The following is a 24,573-nucleotide window of genomic DNA, read 5'->3' as shown; positions in this document are numbered from 1 at the left end:
TAGGGGAAATGACGGCTGAGTGAGAAGAGGGATCTGCCTCACATGGAAACAGGGCTGGACCCCGCAGCAGAAATGATCTCACTCTGATTTGCACGGCAGGGTGGTGTAGAAGGGGGCAGATTGCTGATTTAACCCTAGTGGAAGCTGCTCTTGGCAGGGGCAGGTTAGGATAAAACAGCAGGGGGCTTAGGATGGGATAATCTTTACAGATTGTTTAGGCGGGACTTTTTAGCTCCTGTCCAATTGGTTATCCTTAAGTTTGAGGTGAAGTCCCCAAAGTCTTGTGAGGTGTCTTTTTACCTAATTGAAGAAACAAACATCTAGGCTTTTTTTCCTTTAAAAAGAGACAAAAGATAGTTTTGTCACTTCTTCAACAAAAGGCTTGGCCGGGCTTGGCAGAACACAGTCCAGCCTAGTGATGCCTCAGGTTTTAACTTTTATATTTTTCAGATTCTGTGCTGCTTTAGTGTGTGGATCTGGGCTTCATATTTGGGGATGGTAAACTCTTTCCACAGAATAGGTAGACAAAACAATTCCTTCTCTAGTTGGGGACCCAAGGACACTTGATCCAGATCTCAGGCCCAAGAGCATAAACAATGTGGGCTGAAGAGAGAAAAACAAGAAAGATGGGACTGCATGAGGTAAAGCTGTAATTGGACAATTAACTCTAATATGCAAATGAACCAAAACTTATAAAAGTTTGAGACCCCATGACCTGTCATCCATTTTGTGGCCACTTTGGGTTGTGCTGCCCAAGGTGGATCTATTTGAGACCTCTTAATAAATCCCTACTTTATTCTTTAGGGATTCTTTGTTCTAGGCCAGCCTTCCCAAGGCATCACCAGGCTGGTTGGGTTCCTGCATCCCCAGATATCCTCCACACCCTGCATGCAGGGCTTACCTCTGTAAGGCTGAGCAAGTGGTTGTTTAAGTGACCAGTGCCAGCCAAGGGTTTCCTCTGTGCCTCCAGAAAAGCAAGCCTATAGGAATGTGCCTTTTGTTTACAGAGTGATAAAACTATCTTCTGTCTCTTTAAAAAGGGAAAAAAAACCCTAGTAGTTTTTTTCTTCAATTAGGTAAAAAGATGTCTCACAAGACTTTGGGGACTTCACCTCAAACTTAGGGATAACCAATTGGACAGGAGCTAAAAAGTCCTGCCTGAGCAATTTACTAGAAAAAGAAGAGAACAAATAAACTAATTGCTTTTGTGAGTTGTTTTACCAGGAGCAAAAACCTCTTGCACTTAGCTCAGTTTTTCTATGTAAAGAGTTTTGTTATTTTGTCTTTTATTAAAACTTTTCTGTTTCCAACACTGCCACAGAAGCTATCCTGCTGATTTTATGCTTTCTAAGGTAGCTGAGCTATCTTGGGTGTGATATAGATCTCCAAGAGCTCATGAGACTTGGCTCGAGGAGACCATATATCACAAACCTGAGCACTTTTTGGGCTCACCATGATTCCCTGGAGCTCTGAGACTGGGGTGTCCTAAGTGAAATGGACCCATCTTGGAAGGCCCTACAGCCCCAGCATCACAGGGTCCAGGTGTGCACAGGTGAAATCCTGCAGAGGAGGACTGATGGGATGAGCAGGGAAACTTCCTTGGGAGCTGGCCACAACTGGCTTCTCCATCTCACCCTGCAGGATGTGATTCAGGAAATGCACATTGCCCTGGGCAGCCTGGCTGCTTCCTGGGGCAGGTGGGGACCTGGGGGCAGAGCTGACCTGGGACAGGGTGCAGGTGGGGACCTGGGGACAGAGCTGACCTGGGGACAGAGCTGAGCCTGGACATGGTGCAGGTGGGGACTGAGGACAGAGCTGACCCGGGACACGGGTCCTCCTCTGTCAGAGACAGTGGCCAGCCCGGGCAGCCTGTCCCACCCCCAGCCCAGCCCGTGGCATGCCAAGCACTCGCCCAGCTCCCCATGTGCTGGGTAAAGAGGGAACAGCTGCAGGGGCCCTCAGGAGCCGGGACAGCACCCAGAGCCAGGCCGGGATCTAAATTTAAACTCATGCTTTGTGTGTTTGTACATGCGAGTGCAGGCTCCAGCCCCCACTCCCCCAGTGCCTCCCCTGCTGCACAGAGGGGACAGAGCCAGAGGAGCTCCAGCTGGCTGGGACCTGGGGAAAGGGGGCTCCACTGCAGGCCAGGAGGGGAGCAGACAGCTAGGGGAGCAACACCATGGAGCCCTCTTCTCCCCAGGGTGATGTGAAGAAGAGGCAGCAAAAGGAGAAGTCCAAGAAGCCGGTACCACCCATAGCTCCTCGTCCACCCAGGGCTCTGTTCTGCCTCACCCTGGAGAACCCCCTGAGGAAGGCCTGCATCAGCATCGTGGAATGGAAGTATCCTGTGGCTGCAGGGGCTGCCAGCGGTGTGTGTGTGTGCCTGTGAGCATGGTGGGCTGCTGGGGAGAGCGGGCAGCCTGTTCCAGCTTGCGCTGTCTCATCAGGCAGCGAGGCACCCAGGGAGCCCTGCAGGATGCATGGCAAAGGCAGCGGCTGTGCTGGCTGGGGAAAGCTGGGCTGGGGAGTGGGTCAGGCCTTGGGTGGGGTGGGACAGGGACAGGCAGGGACAGCCTGGGCCAGGGGACTGGGGGGAGTGAATGTGTTGTGTGTGTTGTGCTGGGAGCAATGGGGGACAGACTGCTGAGAGGGGAGGGGGTTTGGTGTGGCAGGAGGGGCACACAGCCCATCCAGGGCTGGGGATGGGGTCAGGCTGGGGACAATGCGATACTCTGGAGGTTTGGGGGTGGTAGCAAGACCCTGGTGAGTTGTTTGGGATGGCTCTTTGTGTGTATCACAATCTGATCCCACAGCTGTGCTCTGCCCTGATGGGGGGCCTCCCCCAAATCCTTGCTGACTCCATTGTCCTCTCAGCTCCCTTTCCTGGTAGTGCTGTCACAGGTGAAGGCTTTTTGTGGGTGATACTGTTCAGAGGGATAGTCTTTCTTTGTGTCTTTGGCTTACTGTTGTTGTTTGGGTGTTGCTTTTTGACCTTTTCACTGGGGCACTGCAGCTCAGAAATACCAAGATGTCATGTTTCTGCCATGCATCCAGGAACTAGAACTTTGCTCACCCATGTTTTATGTAAAGGAAGAGAATGGGAGATGAAATATTTCACTTTGATTTCAGCAAAACATTTGGGCTGTAGCAAAAATGATGGACTGGGGAACAGAATCGAGTTCTTCCATCACATCTTTTCTCATTTTAATTGCTGAACTTGATCTGAGTGCTCCTGGCTTGGCAGGATGATCCCACCCCTGGCCAGGCTTCACTCTGGGAGGTGGCTTGGTCACCTCAGGCTGGCTGTGTTGCTGTGGGGATACAAAACCATGCCCAGAGATGCTGCTTTGTCCAAAGCCCTGTTGGCAGGCACGAGGGCATGCTCACAGCTCTGGTGCTGCTGGAGGTTGAGACCTCATTCCTTTTCTGCAAGGGGACTCTCTGTCCTCCAGGAGTGGGAGCAGGGCCAAAATTGGGCAGTTCTCATTTTCTGTGCCTCTGGCAAGAGAAATGATGGCTCTGTGGGCACAGAAGGGAACTGTGCCTGCGTCCTAAATGGGCACTGAGAAAGGAGGAAACTTGTGTGAGTGCCTGAGTGGCAGGGGAGGTGTGCCATTCACATGCTCTGAACAGAGAGAGACATCATGCTCTCACAGGATTTTTCCTGCAGAAATGCAGAGAGAAATAGAGAAAATTCTTATCTCTATTCTCTGCTCCTATTGTTGTTACACATGTAAAATGCGTTAAGAAAATCGCTGACCTAAAGAGAATTAGTAATTAAATTTTACTACAGATTATTTTATTTCCTTAACCAATTAAAAAACCACTGTACCTGACTGTCTAGAGAAGTAATGAGATTTTCCTTAAAATAAGTATTTTATATAGTATAATATAACATAGAATAAAACCTCTTTAGTATAATATAGTATAATATAGTATAATATAGTATAGTATAATATAGTATAATATAATATAGTATAGTATAATATAATATAGTATAGTATAATATAGTATAGTATAATATAATATAGTATAATATAATATAATATGACATAACATAACATAATATAACAGAAATATTATGTTATATTTATTATATAATAAATATATTAAATATAATGTATTTAATATATTAATATTTCAATAAAACAATTATTCAACCTTCTAAATCAATATAATTACATACCAATAATTTCCTTACATCAGAGGCTCCCTAAATACTATAGGGAGGAGCAGGAAATAGGACTTACATCTTGCACCATTCTCAGACACATCCTTTTTGCTGGGCCAGCACATGCCAGAGCAAGTGCACAACACAGGGAGGGTCTTTCCTACCTCAGTGCTCTGGAGGGGGACTGTCACCATGATATTGTCTAAAAAATCCCTTTGCCAGGATTTCTTCTCCTAGGAAGATGAGAAGCCTCAGCTTCTCCATATTTTGCTCCTCTGGAATGTGGTCTGGAGATTGTTTATGCAAATATGTGAATTGTTTTTAATTAATGGCCAATCACAGCCAGCTGTGTCAGACTCTCTGAGTCACAGGTTTTTATTATTCATTCTTGTCTAGCCTTCTGATGTATCCTTTCTCTTTCTTTAGTATAGTTTTAGTATATAATTTCATATAATATAATATAATATAGTATAGTATAATATAATGTAATATAATATAATATAATATAATATAATATAATATAATATAATATAATATAATATAATATAATATAATATAATATAATATAATATAATATAATATAATATAATATAATATAATATAATATAATATAATATAAATCAGCATTCTGAGGACATGGAGTCAATTTCTCATCTCTCACCTCATCCTGGGGACCTCACAACACCACAGGGGACACAGAGTGGGTGCCCCCCAGCAGGGTGGCATGTGCAGGTGGCTCTGACCTGTGCAGGACAAATGATCCAGGGAATCAGGTTTCTGCAGTGCCTGCCTGTATTTATACCCAGCTGCACCTGGCTGCCCTCACTCAGGGCTCAGGGTATGTGACAGGGTCGGGTCGTTCCAGTTCCTCTGGGTTATTATGGTCTGCAGGGCCATGCAGGCTGCCAAGGGGAGATTAGCTGTGGCCCTCTGGTGTGGGGGTACCTGGGTGTGGTATTTTCTGGGACCCTGTTGTTGGAAGGAATGGTGCATCTGATTCCATGTTCTTAGAAGGCTAATTTATTATTTTATGATACTATATTATACAAAAGAATACTAAGCTATACTAAAGAATACAGAAAGGATACAGACAGAAGGCTAAAAAGATAATAATGAAAATTCATTACTCTCTTCAGAGTCCAACACAGCTTGGCCCCAGTTTCCTAATGAGTTAAAAAAATTCACAGCAGAAACCAATGAAACAAGTACCTGTTGGATAAACAATCTCCAACCACATTCCAAAGCAGCAAAACACAGGAGAGGCAAATGAGATAATATTGTTTTCCTTTTTCTCTGAGGCTTCTCAGCTTCCCAGGAGAGAAATCCTGAGCAAAGTGATTATTCCAGAAAATCTGACTGCCACACCTGGGCTGTTGGTTCTGTTTGGCAGTATGTGCTCCTGTTCCCTGGGCACAGCACTGCTGTGTGGCTGCTGCTGTCAGAGCACAAAGCTGAGCCACAGGGGTGGGCTGGGGTCTTTCTCAAGCAGTTGAAGGGTGGGGAGCATCACTCCACATAGCCCAGGGTGGGTGAAAGGCTGACTTGAGGCAGAGGATGTTTTGTGCTGAAATTTGCTCACATCTCAACAAGTATGTTTATTAGAACGAGGGAATTGAATGTTCTGCAGCTTACTGGATGTTGTGTGCAAGGCAGTCCAACAGCCTGATGGTTGTTGGGATGTGTCTCACTTTGTGACACCACCCTGGTGTTTCAGGTCATTCTGTAGCCAGGAGAACCTCAAGGCAGATGGGGGAGGATTCTGGGGACCCTGGAGGACCACAGAGGCCTAATTCCTGCTGCAAGGCAGATCTGGGGACCTTTGGATGCTGTGTGGTGGGAGCATACTGGACAGAAAGAAGTCAGATTGCAAGACAAGGAGATGAGGAGGATGCTGAGGCTCTGTGGCAGGAGGCAGAAACACTGTGCCCAGTTATCCACATGTCTGGTTTTGGTTCCCACAGCATTTCTGCCTCATAACTGTGCCAGAATCACAGGCAGCCAGTGGATTTCAGCTCCAGTTACAGGAGCTGCAGTGCAGGTCACCCTTCAAGGAGGGCTTGTCTTACCCTGCCCAAGCAGGCAGGGAAGCTCCAGGCCCTGGGCTCTGCCTCGTTAGCTGGACACAAAGGGGAACAGCTTTCCCAGCTGAGTTCAGTTTTTAAAGTGTCATCAGGTTGATGGATAGAAAGGTTCAGAAAAGGAAGCAAAGGCTGTGATGGGCACAGGACACACTGACAGCACTCAGGCTGCTGTGGATAGCACGGTGCCCCTTGCTCTGTCATACTGGGCTGGACCATGGTGTGACCACCAGAGCCCAAGGCAGCCCTCAAGGGAGAATGCTGGGGGAAACAGATTGGGGATCCCTGGAGGGAGAGCCTGGCTGCAAATGAGGCCCTGGAGACAGAGTTTGACCTCTTTGGAGGCTTCAGGCAGGTCAGAGCTGAAGCTTGTCCAAGAGGGTTCAAGGCCCAGCAAAGCAGTGAGAGCAGCAGGAACCTGGGAATGACCACGTGCCTGAACCAGGGTCTTCATGGGAAATAGTAAAGTCACCCCTTTCATTCTGAGGTGTTATAGGGCCCAAACAGCCCAGTTTCTATCTTGAAGGGGGTGGGTCAGCCCTCAGGCTGTGCTCACTCCTGGAGACAGTCACAGCAGTACTGCCTGTCCTGGGACACCACGGCTGTGAGGACACTTGTGGGTGTTCTGCCACAGGAGCCCCTGGATGAGCTGCCCTGCCCCCAGATACCTTCAGCTGGGGCCATGGAGCCCCTGTGAGACCTGAGCAGCAGGAGTCTCCCTCATGGATGCCAAGTGCAGAGGGAGCCAGGGCCTGCCTGCTCTGGGGGGATGCTTGGGTTCATGTCATAGCAGAGACAGAGACAATACAAAGCAACGCTTCATTTTCATAAGGCTTCAAACTGTTTTTATTCTAGCATGCATGCTTTTTATACATTCTTACAAAATCCATAAGTTTACTCACGAGAGACAAACAAAGTGCTCATTGGAACAGGCAGTTGCAGGTTTCTCTTATTTATCCTTCTTTCTTGGTTTCTGTGGTAGAAAATTCTTTCAGGGGTAAACATCCATCCTCTTCTCAAACTTCCCTCTGGCTCACAGAAGTTGCTGTGAAACCTCTTCCACAGGTTCAGTGTCTACATTCTGCAAAAAGCTATTGGCCCTTCAGGGTGGTTCACTGAAGGATGAGGAGGGGGAAGCTGCCGGCTCTCCCATCCCTTTGTCCTGTGACAAAGCTGACCTCAATGTCCTGGCCCTGCAGCCCCAAGAATGTGCTGAGGCTGAGCTCTGGCTGCTCTCTCTGTGCTCTACCCCCATGGTGGGGCTGGTTCTCCACACCAAGCAGGCATCACATTCAATACTTGTTTTTTGGTGTGCTGAAGGCTGTGTTTTTGGTAAACAGTCGGGCCTTGATGGGTTTGCCTACTTCCTTTTACAGGTTTTAATACTTCTTAATGGACACTCCTCTGTTGGGTTAACAAGATATTTAATACTCTGCTTGTTCGATTTGTTGTATGTTGGTGATTTGTTCATAATGTACAGATGTAAGCTTGCTTCATAGAGGGAGGACCCTGGTTACTCATTCTAGCATTAATTCTCCTATTTAAATATAGGTTAGCCTGTTAATGGGGAGGGAGTCATAAAGTTCTTATATTTTTGTAGTGTAGAGCTCTAACACACTCTTTGTTGATGGCTGCTTGAGGCCCACAGAATAACTGGGAAATCAATATTTATCTGCTCGTAGAGATTGTATTCTTTTTCAAAGGAGCTGTATCCCCTTTAAATAGCCCTAAATAGGACAGGACAGGGGTGGGGTTATTGTGCTTTTTCTTTCCTGTCTGCACTCCTTAACACTTCCTCCTAGACCCTTCGAGATCATCATCCTCCTCACCATCTTTGCCAACTGTGTTGCTCTGGCCATCTATCTGCCCATGCCCGAGGATGACACCAACATTGCCAACTCCAGCCTGGTAAGGAGCCCCTGGAGCCCTTCCTGCAGCCCTGAGGGCTCTCTGGGGCTGGTGGCTTGGGGTGACACGGCTGCAAGGTGGCACGAGCTGCTCTGGGCCCATCTGCTGCCCCAGGGGGAGTCAGGCAGTGCAGGTCCAGCAAAGCTGCTGTAGTCAATGGGAGGCAGGGATGGAAAGAAGTGACTGCAAAATGGGTTTTCAGAGGGGCTGAAAGCACCTCTGGGTCGAGATCAAAGGCAGCAGGTTGTGTGTGGAGTAGACATGAAGGAAGAATTGATGCCAATGAAGGAAAAAATTTCCTCTGATTTTTTGATCACACTTTCAAAAAAACCATCCTGTTCCAGAAAGGCTCAAGTAGTTTGTTGCAGCATTTTGGAATAAATTTTTCTGACCTTTTCTTTCAAAACTCTATTTTAATTTTGTTATTTTTATTTAAGAGGGGAAAAAACCTGTTTCTGTTAGGCAGAAAGGTTACTCCTTTCCAATCATTATTCCATATTCTTCCACAGCTGCTCTAGTTTTCCTGGAATATGATGTTTTGATGTGTCCCAGATCAACAACTTACACTATTTTTAGATTGCCACACCTTTCTACTCTTCAGATCCCCGCTGTGATTCAATCCACATAGATTTCCACTGAGAGACTGAGTATAATGACTGAATTAAACCATCTAAATCTCCCTTTTAATGAAATGGGGTTCCAGGACACTTCAGGGTGAATGCCCATGGAGGGTTAGATGCTGGGGTGTTCCTTCAGCCTCCTGGCTGGTCTGACCAGCCTCCCTGACCCCTTGGGCTGGTTTGGGGGGCACAGCACCTTTGGGAGGTGCTGTTACCTCAGGGGAGAGGAAAAAGGGGCAAAGCAAGGCTGGGGCAGGCTGACCATGGGGACAGAGGGGATGGAAATTCCCTCTGGGAGAGGGCTTGGGATGTGGCTGAGCCCTGTGGGGCAGAGCTGGGGCAAGCCCAGGTGTTTGTGGGTGATCAGAGGGGGCTGATGCTGCCCCAGGAGCTTTCCCATGAGCAAGGACCAAGTGATGTAAATTCACTGCATAAATGAAATTCCATCTATTTTTATTTCTTGTCCATTGGATTATTTATACCCTGCTGAGGGATGTTTCAGCCTGTTGCCACAGCAATAGGTGTCAAGAGCCAGTAGCCCCAGGCTGCTGCTCTTTCATCCCTGCTTGCTGTCCCTTTGTCACCATGTTCTGATGGCTTTGTAGGAGCAATGCCAGCTGAGAATTTAGCCAGGCACCATCACCTGGGGCATCAGGCTATGCTCAGCACAGGCCTGCTGCTGGAACCCTGGATGCTGAGAATTTCAGACTTTCAGAATTTCAGACTTTCTGTGCTGGCAGGCACTGACCCCCAGGAGAACACTGCATTGACCTGAGGCCGTGGAGAAGCTTCCAAAAGGGAATGACAGAACTGGGATTGTGGGTGTGGAGTTTGAATAGTAGTGTGTGATATCACAGGGTGGGAAACGTAGAGTTTAAGGTTTTAGAATACAGTAATACAGATAAAGCAAGATGGAGGTTTTCGGGCAGAGGCTGCTCCTTCTTCACCTTCTTCTCCATGGGTTTGGGTGGTTTTGTGTAATTGGATAAAAATTCTGCATTGCAGGGCATGGGTGGTTGGTTATTGGGTTAAAAGTAAAAATAATTGAGGTGTCATTTCTTAATTGGACAGTTTATCCTTAAAAGGCCTTGTAGAGAGAGATGGGGCTCCATTTTTAGTTTGCTAGAGTGAAGTGCTGTAGAACTCAGGGTTTGTGAGACTGTGCTAGAGATAAGAACTGATAAACATCTGAGTCCCAACAAGAAATACCATCTCACACATTTAATCCTGACCTTGGCAGAAAAAAAGAAGCAAAGAATCCTCAGCCTGCAGGTAGTGAAGAAAGGCTTGTGGAGGCATTTTCCTGCAGCAGAGAGGTGCTGTGATGTGTTTAATCTCTCCTTGTCCCTTTTCTGTGTCTTCATTGTCCAATCCTCTCTGGAGAAGGTTGATTTATAAAAATATGTTGAAATTATTGAGAAGGCAAAATGTATGAGGGGAAACTGAGTCAGGGCAGTGAGGACCTTGCCCCACATTGTTTGTGTGTGGGAATTGGAAAACCAGAAACTTCCACAGACACTGAAGGGCTTGATTTGCAGCCTTGGGAGAAGCTTGGATTGATGCAAAAATACAATACACGGACATTAGGTAGAAAAATCATAAACTTATGTTTCTATAGTTGTAAGTAAGAATATGCCTTAAGTGAGAAACGGTATTGATATGATGGTGAAGAGTTTATAGTGTAGTAATAAAATAGTATGGAGTAGGCTGGGAGTTTAGAAGTTATAACAGAAGCATATGTGTACATCTGAGATAGAGGCCATTGGATATAAGTATCCACAGTGCAGTAGAATTAAGTAAAGGTGGTAGGTTAGAAAAGCAAAATAAACACTGTAACAACTGTCCATTGGTTTAAAAAGTTCTGTATTGCCTTGTAACAAAGAAACTTGTGATTGCTCTTGAGCTATGGCTGGCAGCTTGCTCTAAAATCTCACAGCCTCTGAGACTGATGTTTATCTGAGCCATAAATCATTCTTAGCCCCAAAACAGTCCCATCCCTCCATCAAAAGCAGTGACAGTGATATTGGGGAGGCAGGACTGAGGTTCCCTCTGGTCAGGGCTCAGTGCTGAGGGTGTGCAGGGCCTGCCCAGCCCCGGCCTCCTCAGGACAGCCCAGAGCAGGAACAGCCACTCTAAAAAGCTTTAAAGCTGAGAGCTCCACAAGTGATGCCTTGTGGGGCTCCCTAAAAACAAGGTGGAAAAAATTAAGAGAATGAAAAGTAGGTATATTTATTGAAGGGCCTTCAGGTACATTTTGGGCAGAGGAAATCCCTCAGGGGCTGCACCCAAAATGGAGATGGATTTTCACACTTTTATAAGTTTGGGCCATTTGCATGTTGGGGGTTAATGTGCTAATTATGGCTTCAGGTAATGAAGTTATTTACCCCAAGTTTGCTCCCACAACTCAGTTTTGTTCAATTTCTTGGAGCCTGAGGCAGTGAGGTGTCCTTGATTGCCAGGCCTGGAGGGGAATTGTTGTGTCTGCCCAAAATGGGAAAAAAAACTCTATAAGGAGTTTGGAGTTATACACCAAAGAATTACAGGACTACAAATAGATGAGGATTCCTAGGAGAGTTCTGCTGCCGCTGCCTTCATCCAAGAGTGGAAAACTGCAGAGCAGCCACACTCTGAGTTTCCAGCCAGGGAAGAGTTGCAGTCAGAGTCTACACTAGGTAAACTTAGAATTAGTCCCATAAAAGCTTGGTTAATCAGAACTCATTTATGGGGGGTGAAAATATGAAATACCATAAAAATGAAAATAATGAAATAATGGCTGAAAATAATGAAATAACCATAACCATTGAAAATAATGAAATAATCATAACCATATTATTTTCTAAGAATCCATTTTGCTCTGTCCTGGTAGAAGTACAGTTGTTTCATTTTAACACATTTCATTATTACTCTTTCTATATTAGATTTCTTTTGATCCAGAAGGGTTTTTAAAATCCTGTTTGTATCTGATTTTGTCTTTTTCTAATGGAATCACAACATTTTCTTCAACACTGATGAAATTATTTTGCCTTTTCAACTTGTTCAATAATTCACAGCATTTATTTTCACTTTTACTTGAGTTTCCAGAGTTTCAAATCCCACTGTTTTTCACTGGAAATCTTACTCCAAGCAAATTCAGAATGTGTTTAACATGGCAGGTTATTCACAGGGATTCACCCAAAAAATACAGATGGCTGTGTGTGACCTGGTTGTCTGACCTCTGTTGGTGAGCAGTGAGGAAATAAAGTCAAATTTAGAGCACAGTTCATCTCCAGGGCAGCTGAGCCATTTCTGCAGCCCTAGTGGGTGGTGTTTGACATGCTGCACACACTGAAATACCTGGTTTTCATAGAAACATAGAATTATGACATGGTTTGGGTGAGGAGGCTCATTCAATCCCCTCTCATGGCCAGGGACACCTTCCTAATATTTAAATGTACTTTTTGTCAATTTAAAGCCAACTCTCTTTTCAGTTTTAGTGGGACTCAAGAGTGACAGCTTGGAGGGAGGCCACCCTGTCAGAGCACCCAAAAGCAGCTGTCCTCAGCCCTATGGGCTTTTTAGGAATTTCAGGTAGGACATGGGAGTCCTAGGGAATGGGGGACAGAGCTGGAGCTCAAACTGTCAAGAAGACAATTTAGGTAGCACAGATGTGCTACTTATTTAAGTATTTAAGTATTTAATTTAAGTAGCCCTGTGTGCAGGCACGCTGCTGGAGTCACACATTGAGTTATTTTTGGGGTTCCCTGTGGCAGGAAAGAAATGATGAATCTGACTCCATGTCCTTAGAAGGCTAATTTATTATTTTATGTACTTATATTATATTAAAGAATGCTATACTAAAACTATACTAAAGAATAGAGAAATTTTGCTTACAGAAGGCTTAACAAGATACTAATTAAAACTTGTGACTGCTTCCAGAGTCCCAACACAGCTGATGGTGATTGGTCATTAAGTAAAAACAGATCACGTGAAAACAATCAAACACACACCTGTTGGATAAACAATTTCCAACCACATTCCAAAGCGGCAAACACAGGAGAAGCAATCAGATAATTATTGTTTTCATTTTTTCTGAGGCTTCACAGCTTCCCAGGAGAAGAAATCCTGGCAAAAGAATTTTTCCAGAGAATATGACAGTGACACACATAATGGCTTTAGGGATTTTAGGTAGCATGAATGTTTGATGGCAAGGAGTGTGCTTCTGAAAACCCCATTTTGGGTTGTACCTCAGCCCTGGGGTTGGGGAGTTCCTGTGTTTCCAAAGCCTCAGGTACAATTCAGTGACAGGAATGTGGGTGTGTGATACAGTTGTAGGGAGTCCCAGCTGTAATTAACTGTAATTAGCTGTGAGTGCTGTGTGATGTCTGTCACCCAGGGCTGTGCTATCTCAGGAGCACTGGAGCAGCTGTTTTTGGGCAGCTGAGTGGTGTCCCACAGTCCCTGAGCAGGGTTTGCTGTCCATTCCTGGTTTTCAGGAGTTACTGGGCTCTGTGCCTGGAGGTTGGCATGGAGCAGAGTCATGATTGCATGTGGCTTTCCTAGAGCTTGGGGTCACCCTGGATCTCCTGGAGTCCTCCAGGAGCTGTGGCAATGGACAACACTCCTGCATGTCTGCAGGCACAGACTCGATAAAACTGCAGAAAATGCGGCTGGTCGGGTACTGGCACCTGGAAAAGTGCACATGCAGCTGTGTGAGCTGCCCCTGCCTCCCTGTCTTGGTTTGTAAAGCCAGGTGTCTGCTAAGGAAGGCAGGAGCCTGCCTTGAAATGGAAAATTTAAACCACTCCCCTCTGAATTATTATAATTTTGAAATTAAGGGGCTCTTAGGCAAAGATACGGGAATAGGAATTAGAGTTCTTTAATAGGAAAATTGAAAATACAAATCTAATAGTACAAAAAAGAAAACAAACCACTGCCAGAGGCAGAACATGCCCTGCCCCCTGTGTGCCAGGGTGGTGTCCCAGCCCCATGCCATGGGAGCTCAGCCCTCCTGCAGTGCCAGCTGTGGCTCTGCTGCAGCAGGGATCCTGCACAAGGGGGGAGTTTTCCTCTGCAGCTCCAGGGCTGCTGCAGATGGGCCTGGGCTCCCTCTGGCCATGCAGGGCAGCAGAAAGCTGCTCCTCTGGCAGTGCAGGGGGCAAAGGCTGCTGTGCTGTGCCAGGCTCAGATTGGATCCAGGCAGGAATGCTTGGCTCCTCCCCTGGGCGGAGCATCTCCCCATGGGATGCTGGGATTGGATCAGCCCTGCAGGGACACTCAGTGGCCATGGACAGCAGAGATCTCCTGGAGGGAGGATTGGCTGTGGGAGAGATAAAGAAAAAACTGCCCCATGAACAGCAGAGAACTGCCCCAGCTCTGACAGATGGGGATAGAATACACATCTCCAGCCACATCTTGCAGCCCAAGACAGGGCTTTATAAGAAAGATTGAGATGAACTTTTTAACAGGATTTGTTGCAATAGGACAGAGGATGATGGTTTTAAACTGAAGGAGGGTAGATTTCAATTAGTTATCTAAAAAAAAAGATTTATACATTGATGGTGTTGATGCCCTGGTACATGTTGCCCAGAGAAGTTGGAATTTGCTGTTCTGTCCCTCCCAGGATGGGGGAGGCTGGCTGGGGGCAGAGGGCTGCCTGCTGCCTCTTCCTTGGCCCAGGTTTGAACCTTGCTGCTCGTCACTGGCTGCACCCAATACCCTTGAAGCAGCACTGTTCATCTGCTGTGGGCTTCTCAAAGAGTCCTCTGAGGAATAGAAATTTACCTTTTGATTCTAGGCAAGGGGTTTTCAGAGGAAAATCCCTTCTAGTGAGAGACTGAGAGGCTTCTGCTGGAAAATCAGGGCATGGAATTGACTTTTGCAGTGCTGGATCCTGACATCAGCAGCTCAGCAGCTTCATCCCACTCCAGGCTGGACCCTGACACTCACCAGCCCCAGCACTGCAGGGATGCTGCAGCTTGCAGTGGGCTTTTCTGTTTTCCCTCTGCAGTTTTCCTCACCCCACCACACCAGTGGCTGCTGGCATGGCTCTGCAGCCCCTCCATGCCTGAAATGATCCTCATGGCAGTTGTGTTTGCATGGGATTGCAAGGACAGGCTTTGGGGGAGAGTCTGGGGGGCATTTGTCCCCTCGGGGTGGGAGGTGAGCAGTGTTAAGTTGCTGTAGCTGAAACCTTGAAGACAGAGGCAATGCCAGGATCTCTGCCCTTACCCTGGCTGTCCTCAGATCCAACAAGAAATGGCATTGTGTGGGTGACAGTCATGTGGGGACACAGCACAGTCACTGCTTTTGGAGATGTTAATTGAGCCAGCAATGCTTCTCTCTTAAGCTCTAGCCCTGGCTTTGTAAAAGGAGAGGATTTTCCATTTGGCAGGGCATGGGGACCCCTCAGAGCACTGCAGTATTGCCCAGTGAAGATCCACTCCCAGTTTGGTCTCAGAGAGAGGTTTCTGCTTTACTGAGGGCAATTCCCTGGAGATCCTGAGCAGTGATGCTCCTTGTCCTTCAGGGGGTATAAGCAGAGGAGAGGGACCAGGAAACGCCCGAAATATCAATATCCCTGTCCACCTGGCTGCTCCAGGAAGCTTTTAGTCTGGAAGGGACATTGTCAGCAAGGGCAGTGAGGGCAGTGACAGGCAGGGCCAGCTGGGCACAGGCAGCTCTGGGCTGTGCTCCAGGGACAGATGAGCTGCCCTGGCCCAGCAGCTGCAGGGCTGTGCCAAGGCCCTGCCATGGGTGCCAGGTCCTGCCTGGGAGGGGGTGCAGCCCCTCTGCCCAGTGAGCCCCAGACCCATTTCCAGCTGGTCACTGTGAAATACAAAGCTGTGTTTTGTGTCAGGTACAAACAGGCCACGTGTGTATTTGTGATTGTATATGTGGAAACCAACCATGGGACAGTTATAAAGATGAATTCTAATAATAACTGAGGAAAGTAAAGCATGGAAGAAGGCCTTTGAACCCATCCTTTGTTCACAATTAACCTTAGTTGATTTAGGAGCATTTGAATTAAAGTGTTAAGGATGTTGCATTTACTTGTAGTTAATCCTTAAAGAGTTCTGCAATAATAACCTTTTGAAGTATAATTTTAGAATATTGCTTGTATCCTTGAACATCACCTCAAGGATTTATAGTTTTGACCAAGGGAAGCTGGACATCACTGTTATGAGATTTATAGTCTTTGGAATTAAAAGGTGGATCCACATCTGGAGAGCTGGACCTCACCAGATGGGATTCTGCTTCCTTCTTTCAGAAACCAGACCAGCACCATCTGGGGATGCTCCTTTTGGGATTCATCCTGAGAAAAACTAAATCACAATAGTGTACAGAATTGTGATGAAAAAAATTGGGAATAGAAATTGCTGATGAGTAAAAATTGGAATAGAAACCGCTGAGAAAGCTGATGAGTACCCCCATAAATACCTGTAAGCCCCAATTATGGGTGTGCAGTTGGAGGAAAAACTTCCCCCACTGTATCCAGCGCTGTATTGCTCATACTTTACCATATTAATTAATAAATTATTGCTGCTTGAATATTGGCCTAGTCAAACTTCTTATTCATAACATCACTTTGCCAGGCAAATGTCTGGCATTAAACAGGAGCCCTTGAGCCCTGGGAGCTTCCTTATCATCCCAGGCAAAAGAAGAGCCATGGTACAGCTGTTTTGTCCTACAGTGACTGTGTGGGGACTCCAGGACAGAACCAGCGAGCCCTCAGCTGGAGAGGATGAGGAGGTGTCAGTGCTGCCTGTAGGAGGAAGGCTGTGGGGGAATGAGAGGCGAGCAGCAGGGAGGAGAGCCAGAGAGGAGCAGTGCCCTGGGCCAGGCACCTTCAGGTGGCTTTGCTGGAGCAGTTTGGAGGAACCAAAGCCTCAGGGTCCTGGCACGGGACATTAAGGGGCTGGGGGGATCCTGCTGCAGGCCAGAGAGTGGCAGTGGTGGCTCAGCATGCCACCCGTGTCCCCAGGGTCCCCTTGGTGTGTGTCGGGGTGGCAGCAGGGGCTGCTCCAGAGTCACCGGTGAGGATGACAGGATGAGGATGTCACCAGGGGAGGCGACAGTGTGTTCTAATGGAGCATTCTCTCCTGCTTGCCTTTGCAATCCCCAGGAGAAGATTGAATATGCCTTCCTCATCTTCTTTGCCATCGAGGCCATGCTGAAGATCATTGCCTACGGCTTCCTCTTCCACACGGACGCCTATCTCCGGAACGGCTGGAACGTGCTCGACTTCTCCATTGTGACCCTAGGGTAAGGGAAAATGGGATGGCTGCTGCTGTTCAGCTGCTGCCAGGCCTCTTCCACAGCCAGTTTTTGTGGTGATTGCAATGACTAAGTTGACTAAGTTCATGGGCCCCCTGTTCCTGCTCTGACATCCCCTGGGATCCTCTCTGTTAGGAAAATTAATCTACAAACACCAGAGGTTTATGTCTAAAAAGGAGACAGAGGAGTCCTTTGGCTTTATTCGAAAAAAGGGAGAGGCCATAGGGCATTGCCCTGGGGTCTCTCACATTTTTGGAGGACGCAGCCTCCTTTTTATCCCAATTTCCCAGCTGCATTTCCCTTCTCTCTTTCCCCATTGGCTCAGGTACTTGAGAGGTACAAACTTCCCATAACACCTGATACCAAAGATTTCCCAAAGATCTCCCTCTAATGCATAACCCTCCCTTTTAATTTTTAATTCTTACGGAATTTAGGGGTTTTTCTTCCCCAATGTTTCTTTAATCTCTCAATTTCTAATTTTGTTTATCAGCAAACCTAAAGTTTATTTGTAAAACCAAATATCTTTTTCCATTCATCAATCAGTGGAATCCTTCCCGTGGTTTCTTTTATCTCCCAGTGCTGGTTTTATCTCCCAGCAGACCCACAGCTTGTTTGTAAAGACAAAATCCACTATTCCGCTCACCCTCTAACTCTAATTTCTTCCTGTCTTGACTTCTCTGTGCCTTGTAGGTCTCCTTGCCCTGGGGAAAGGGGGTGGCCTGTGGTCCTCCAGGGTTTGCACATGGGGTGGGAGCTCCCTGACTGTCAGCAGTGGAGCTGGCCTTGCCAAGAGCTGCCCCTGGGCGAGGCTGAGCACGGCTGGCAGTGCTGACCTTGCTTTGCTGCCTTGCAGAGCTCTGAACCCTTAGCTCCGATTTCTCACTCTCCATTCTCACGCCCTTCTCTTTTTCCTTCTCCTCCCTTCTGCCTCTCCTCCTCCCTCCCCTCCCTGTGCCCTGGCTCTTTCAGGCTCATCACCATGACCCTGGAGCAGGTGAATCTGAAGCAGGCAGGGCCCTCGGGGGGCAAAGGCGGCTTTGACGTGAAGGCGCTGCGAGCGTTCCGCGTGCTGAGACCCCTGCGCCTGGTGTCCGGAGTGCCAAGTGGGTGCCAGGCCCTGCTGCCACCCAGGGCTGGGCTGGACGGGCCCTCTGGGCCTGGCCAGGCTGGGGGGACATGGGACAGGCTCCTTGGTGTGGCTGGATTCAGCCCAGCCATGAGGAAGGTGAAGAGGAGGCACAAGCTCTTGCTTGTTCCTGCACCTGGTGGTTGGAATTTGCAGGCAACCCTGACAAGGGAAGAGATGAGAATCTTTACTCCATGCTTCAGAAGGCTGATTTATTATTATATTATATTATATTATATTATATTATATTATATTATATTATATTATATTAATCATATAATATTGTATCAAAATGCTATACTAAAACTATACTAAAGAAAGGAGACATCAGAAAGCTAGAAAGGAATGAATAATTAAATCTTGTGACTGACCATACTCCCAACACAGCTGGGGAGCCCAGCCACGAGGAAGATGGGAGGAGGCACAAGCTCTTGCTTGTTCCTGCACCTGGTGGTTGGAATTTGCAGGCAACCCCGACAAGGGAAGAGATGAGGATCTTAACTCCATGTTTCAGAAGGCTGACTTATTATTTTATGACATTATATTATATTATATTATATTATATTATATTATATTATATTATATTATATTATATTATATTATATTATATTATATTATATTATATTATATTATATTAATCACATCATATAATATCAAAAATGCCATACTAAAACTGTACTAAAGAAAGGAGACACCAGAAAGCTAGAAAGGAATGAATAATTAAATCTTGTGACTGACCAGACTCCCAACACAGCTGGGGAGCCCAGCCACGAGGAAGGTGGGAGGAGGCACAAGCTCTTGCTTGTTCCTGCGCCTGGTGGTTGGAATTTGCAGGCAACCCCGACAAGGGAAGAGATGAGGATCTTGACTCCATGTTTCAGAAGGCTGACTTATTATTTTATGACATTATATTATATTATATTAATCACATCATATAATATCAAAAATGCCATACTAAAACTGTACTAAAGAAAGGAGACATCAGAAAGCTAGAAAGGAATGAATAATTAAATCTTGTGATTGACCAGACTCCCAACACAGTTGGGGAGTCCCGCCACAAGGAAGGTGTAGAGGAGGCACTGATTCTTGCTTGTTCCTGCAGCTGGTGGCTGTCTGTGGAATTTGCAGGCAACCCCGACAAGGGAAGAGATGAGAATCTTGACTTCACGATTCAGAAGGCCATTTTATTATTTTGTGATATGATATTGTATGATAATTACAATATTATAATATTATATGCTATTATATGATATATTATTACATCCTATTGCATTACGTTATATTACGTTACATTACATTGCATTATATCTATCATATCAAATTAAAAATGCTATGCTAAAGCTATACTAAAGAAAGAGAAAGGAGACATCAGAAAGCTAGAAAGGAATAGATAATTAAATCTTGTGATTGACCAGAGTCCCGACAGAGCTGGACCTGTGATTGGTCATCAAGTAAAAACAATTGACATGGAACCAATCAAAGATGCACCTGTTGGTAAACCATCTCCAGAGCACATGCCACAGCCATCAGATGATCATTGCTTATATTTCGTTTCTGAGGCCTCTCAGCTTCTCAGGAGAAAAATGCTGGCAAAAGGGTTTTCATAAAATGTGTCAGTGACAGTTGTGAGCCCTGGGGAGCTGCAGGGTGGCACACACCTGGCTGCCTCCATGGCTCAGTGGCACTACCTTGGGGTGGCCAGGATCTCACTCTGGTATCTCAGAGCAGGGATCTTCTTCTGTAACTCATGTGAATACAGCCAGGATGAGAGCACCAGAACAAGGGAGCAGCATGAAACAGCCCTCAGCACCGCCTGGCTCTGTTGTGCCCTTCCACGTGCTTTCCTGGTGGGTAGAAGTGAAATAGGGATCTCCTCGAGTCAGGTCTCATGAGCTCTTGGAGATCTATATCACACCCAAGATAGCTCAGCTACCTTAGAATGCAGAAAATCAGCAGGATGGTTTCTGTGGTAGTGCTGGAAACAGAAAAGTTTTAATAAAAGGCAAAATAACAACACTCTTTACAAAGAAAACCTGAGCCAAGTGCAAGAAGTTCTTGCTCCTGGTAAAACACCTCACAAAAGCAATTAGTTTCTTTGTTCTCTTCTTTTTCTAGTAAATTGCTTAGGAGGGACTTTTTGGCTCCTGTCCAATTGGCCGTCCTTAAGTTTGAGGTGAAGTCCCCCAGGTCCTATGAGGTGTCTTTTTCGCTAATTGAGGAGAGAAACTTCTGGGCTTTTTTTCCTTTTTAAAGAGACAAAGGATAATTTTGTCACTCTGCCAACAAGGAGCACATTCCTACATAGAATAAAGGATTGCCTCCTTCAGATATCTCAGTCTTGCTCATGCCCCTCTTCCCTTGGCAAGGGGCATTTCAAAGGCTGCTTGTTGGTGGGCTGGCAGGGATACAAGGTGCACCCAACTCTGTTTAGGAAGTGGTTGACCTGCTCTCCCTTCATGTTTGTGCAGGCCTTCAGGTCGTCCTGAACTCCATCATCAAGGCCATGGTGCCCCTGCTGCACATCGCCCTGCTGGTGCTCTTCATGATCATCATCTACGCCATCGTGGGCCAGGAGCTCTTCAAGGGCAGGATGCACAAGACCTGCTACTACCTCGGGACAGGTGGAGCTGTGCTGGGGAGGGCAGCAGGGCTGTCTCTGTGTGCTGCTGTGAGACCTCAGGGACTCTGTGTTTGGCAGAAAGTGTGCTCTGGCCAGCATCAGGCCTGGGAGTGTGCCTGAGGAGTGTTGGAAACAGCACCCAGCTGGGTGTGAGGGGTGCTGAAAGGGCCCTTTAACTGGTTTGAGCTGTGCAAGGAAAAAGCCTGGAAAAGTTATGTTCTTTTTCCTCTCTCATTCTTCATCCCTATTTTTTTTTTTTTGTTGATTTTGCATGCTTGGAAGCACTGATCTGTGAGTTATTTTTGTGTTAGTGTCCATGGCTTTCTAAGGTTTTAGCCCAACTCCCAACACATCAATCCTTTCCCTGAGGCGCAAGCAGCTGTGAGCAAGCCCAGCCCTGGAGCACATGGGCTGTGGTGCCTGCTGCCTGCACACAGAGCAGATGGAGCTGAGCAGGTCTCGGGTTTGTTGTTGCTGAAATGGCTCCTGAGGTATTAAAAAGTCTTTTTTCTTAGCCCCACGCTCAAAGAAGAAGCCGGGATTCCTAGGCTCTTGTTTTCAAGGTTGTTTATTTTCTCTTATCTAATACCTGTTTTTCAGACCTGAGAGCTGTCCAGCAGGTCAGGTTGTGGCACACTGACCACCCTTGGGGTGGTGTTAGCTTTTTATACTAAAAACTACATGTACTTTATTTACCATAATTTTCCAATACCTATCACTTATGTTAGACAGTCTGTCTCTACTTTAAACCAATCTAAAAGTGTCACCATCCCAGCAGAAGATGGAGGACAACAAGAAGAAGAAGGAGAAAGACAGGATATGCCCAGATTCCTCCATCTTACTTCTTGAACCCCCATTCCAAAAACGTCAAAATTCTGTTTTATCAGCTTGTGATAAATTCAGTATTATTCTATTCAAACCCTTGTGGCTTGTAAATCTTCACACAAAGTTGTGTGGGTTAAAATGGGTTAAAATGGGTTCAAATAGAAGGCACAGGTGTTTTTGACTCTGTGCCAAGGTCTCTGAGCTTCTTGGCAGGGTCTTGAGCCATCCAGGGCAGCCAGAGGAATGTTCTGGGTTCTGACACAGAGGAGCAGTTTGGAGGAGAAGGTGTGGGCTGCTGTGTTTGACCTGACCTGCAGCTCACCCCATGTCTTTTCTCCCAGACGTGATTGCCACGGTGGGCTCGGAGAAGCCAGCCCCGTGCACCAACTCAGGCCATGGGCGGCACTGCAGCATCAACGGCAGCGAGTGCCGCGGCGGCTGGCCCGGGCCCAACCACGGCATCACCCACTTCGACAACTTCGGCTTCGCCATGCTCACCGTCTACCAGTGCATCACCATGGAGGGCTGGACCGAGGTCCTCTACTGGGTACGTGTGGGCTTGGGAACACAGGGTCTGCTAAGGAGGGCAGGAGCCTGCCTTGAAATAGAAAATGTAAACCCTCTCCCTCCGAATTATTATAATTTGGAAATTAAAACGCTCTCAAGCAAAGATATGGAAGCAGGAATTACAGTTCTTTACTAAGAAAATTAAAACACAAATGAAACAGTAAAAACAAAAAATCCCACTGCCAGAGTGAGAACACAACCTGTCCCCCTCTGTGCCAGGGTGGTGTCCCAGCCCCATCCCAGGGGGCTCAGCCCTCCTGCAGTGCCAGCTGTGGCTCTGCTGCAGCAGGGATCCTGCACAAGGGGGGAGTTTTCCTCTGCAGCTCCAGGGCTGCTGCAGATGGGCCTGGGCTCCCTCTGGCCATGCAGGGCAGCAGAAAGCTGCTCCTCTGGCAATGCAGGGGGCAAAGGCTGCTGTGCTGTGCCAGGCTCAGATTGGATCCAGGCAGGAATGCTTGGCTCCTGCCCTGGGCGGAGCAGCTCCCCATGGGATGCTGGGATTGGATCAGCCCTGCAGGGACACTCAGTGGCCATGGACAGCAGATAATTAATAAATAATGGCCCATGAACAGCAGAGATCTCCTGGAGGGAGGATTGGCTGTGGGAGAGATAAAGAAAACTGCCCCATGAACAGAAGATAACTGCTCCAGCTCTGACAGATGGTGATAGAACACACACCCTCAATTCCAACCTAAGACAACAGGAGATTGCTCCAGCTCCCACCCTGTGAAGGGGTATGGGCCAGGCACAGCAATGACTGGTGGGTGCTCCTCCAGCAAAGCCCATGTTTTGCAGTCCTTGGGAGACAGTCATGCTGAAGCTTAAGCTTGGGGCTGATATTTTAATCTGCCCCCAAAATGTTTTGGTCTGGATGCAAGCCAGAGACAGAGTTCTAGCCAGCCAGGGCTTGGAGCCAGGTTTATGTGCCACCATCCCAAGCACTCTTTTGGAGGGGGCAAAGATCCCACAGACTGTTCAGGGGCTCTAAGGGGAAACAGATGGAGGACAGTGCCTTCAGAATATTTCACCTGCATCTCTCCTTGCCAGGTAAATGATGCCATGGGGAATGAATGGCCCTGGATCTACTTTGTCAGCCTTATCTTGCTTGGCTCCTTCTTTGTGCTCAACCTGGTGCTGGGGGTGCTCAGTGGGTAAGTGCCGCCCTATCCTTTCTGCCAGCTGAGGAGTTTAACAGGTTTCAACTATACAAGAAAAAAGCCTGAAAAAAAAAAGCCTGGAAAAGTTCTGTTCTTTTCTCTCTCTCATTCTTCTTTTTTTTTTTAGGCCGGGGGGGGGATGGGGAAGGGGGTGTTTGTTGTTTTGTTTTGTTTGGTTTGGTTTTTTTGTTTTTGGGACTTTTTTGCACATTTAGAAGTACTGATATGTGAGTTACTTTTTGTGTTAGTGTCCATGGCTTTCTGAGGTTTTAGCCCAACTCTCAACACATCAGTCTTTTCCCTGAGGCACAAGCAGAGCACATGGGCTGTGGTGTCTCCTGCCTGCTCACAGAGCAGATGGAGCTGAGCAGGGGCAGGCACCCCACGGCTGTGGGTTTGGACACTCCTCACCTCCAGCTCCCTCCTGCTGTGAGCACACACAGTTTTGTCATGGCCAGCCCAAGGAGAACACCTCTGATGAGTGCAAGGCATCCAAGGGAAGTATTGTTAGTCTAATTACTGCTACAGCAGTCTCATCCAAGTACAGCAATGAGCTGTCATCAGTCTGTTGTGACAATCTAGGCCAAATTCAATTAGTGTTAATTCCCCCAGTAGTACAGTTAAAACCTGAGATGTTACATTCAACCTACCATGCATTGCTGTGGGACTGCTACCACCCCAGTTTTGTTGCTGGGAAATATGTGTTGTCCTGAGGAGTGAGGGGGACTTTTCTCCTCAGGCCTGTGTAGGGTCAGGGTCTTTTTTATGTGTTTCAGTCCTTGTTTTGCAAGTGGATCACACTAATCACCTCTATTAGTTCACAGTGTTAGTTATACCCTAATTACTTGGATTTGTTAGGCCTCTTTTATGACTAGAACCATGCCAGTGTAACATTAAAACAAATTGTGTGTTGCTAGAACTAAAACAAGTTTAAAGCACAAGACAAACCACAGGAACCTGATGCTTGTCTAGAGTTGACTGTAGCTGCAGGACAAGCTGGACTATAGTAATCTGATCCTGGAGTAAGTTGCTGGCACGGAAATGTTCTGAAATGTTTTTACCAATACAACTAAATTATGTTTGAGATCAGGAAAATTATTCTTATAGTGTCTGAGACCTGTTATTAACACATGGCAACACCAGCATGGCAAGGTAGCAGGTCTACAGTCCTGCCACACCACAGTGGAGAAAAGAAATTCATTGAAAGAGAGCAGCAAGAGTGGGCTAGGACAATGGCAGACCTGTCCT

The 24,573-nt window shown here is 46.8% G+C and overlaps 1 protein-coding gene and 1 long non-coding RNA gene across 2 annotated transcripts in view; one reads left to right on the top strand and one right to left on the bottom strand.

Moving 5' to 3' along the window:
- Positions 1 to 2,044: 2,044 nt before the first annotated feature.
- The window catches only part of CACNA1S (calcium voltage-gated channel subunit alpha1 S), a 63,116-nt gene continuing 40,587 nt past the window's right edge, over positions 2,045 to 24,573 (top strand). Inside the window, exons 1-7 of the mRNA XM_063177728.1 lie at positions 2,045 to 2,340; positions 8,052 to 8,157; positions 16,879 to 17,018; positions 18,000 to 18,133; positions 20,625 to 20,777; positions 21,943 to 22,148; positions 23,216 to 23,319. Of these exons, the coding sequence (XP_063033798.1) occupies positions 2,180 to 2,340; positions 8,052 to 8,157; positions 16,879 to 17,018; positions 18,000 to 18,133; positions 20,625 to 20,777; positions 21,943 to 22,148; positions 23,216 to 23,319 (1,004 nt within the window). The 5' untranslated portion in view covers positions 2,045 to 2,179. The remainder of the gene's footprint in view (positions 2,341 to 8,051; positions 8,158 to 16,878; positions 17,019 to 17,999; positions 18,134 to 20,624; positions 20,778 to 21,942; positions 22,149 to 23,215; positions 23,320 to 24,573) is intronic.
- On the bottom strand, positions 3,204 to 4,997 carry LOC134430192 (uncharacterized). Its single transcript, XR_010030762.1, has 2 exons — positions 4,833 to 4,997; positions 3,204 to 3,562 (listed from the first exon to the last, which is right to left on the bottom strand). It is a non-coding gene; the product is annotated as an uncharacterized LOC134430192 (long non-coding RNA).

This window comes from Melospiza melodia, chromosome 28 (genome assembly GCF_035770615.1).
Source record: "Melospiza melodia melodia isolate bMelMel2 chromosome 28, bMelMel2.pri, whole genome shotgun sequence".
NCBI classification, from domain to species: Eukaryota; Metazoa; Chordata; class Aves; order Passeriformes; family Passerellidae; genus Melospiza; species Melospiza melodia.
The sequence above is the reverse complement of the archived record's forward strand: the minus strand, read 5'-3'. Positions and strand labels throughout refer to the sequence as shown.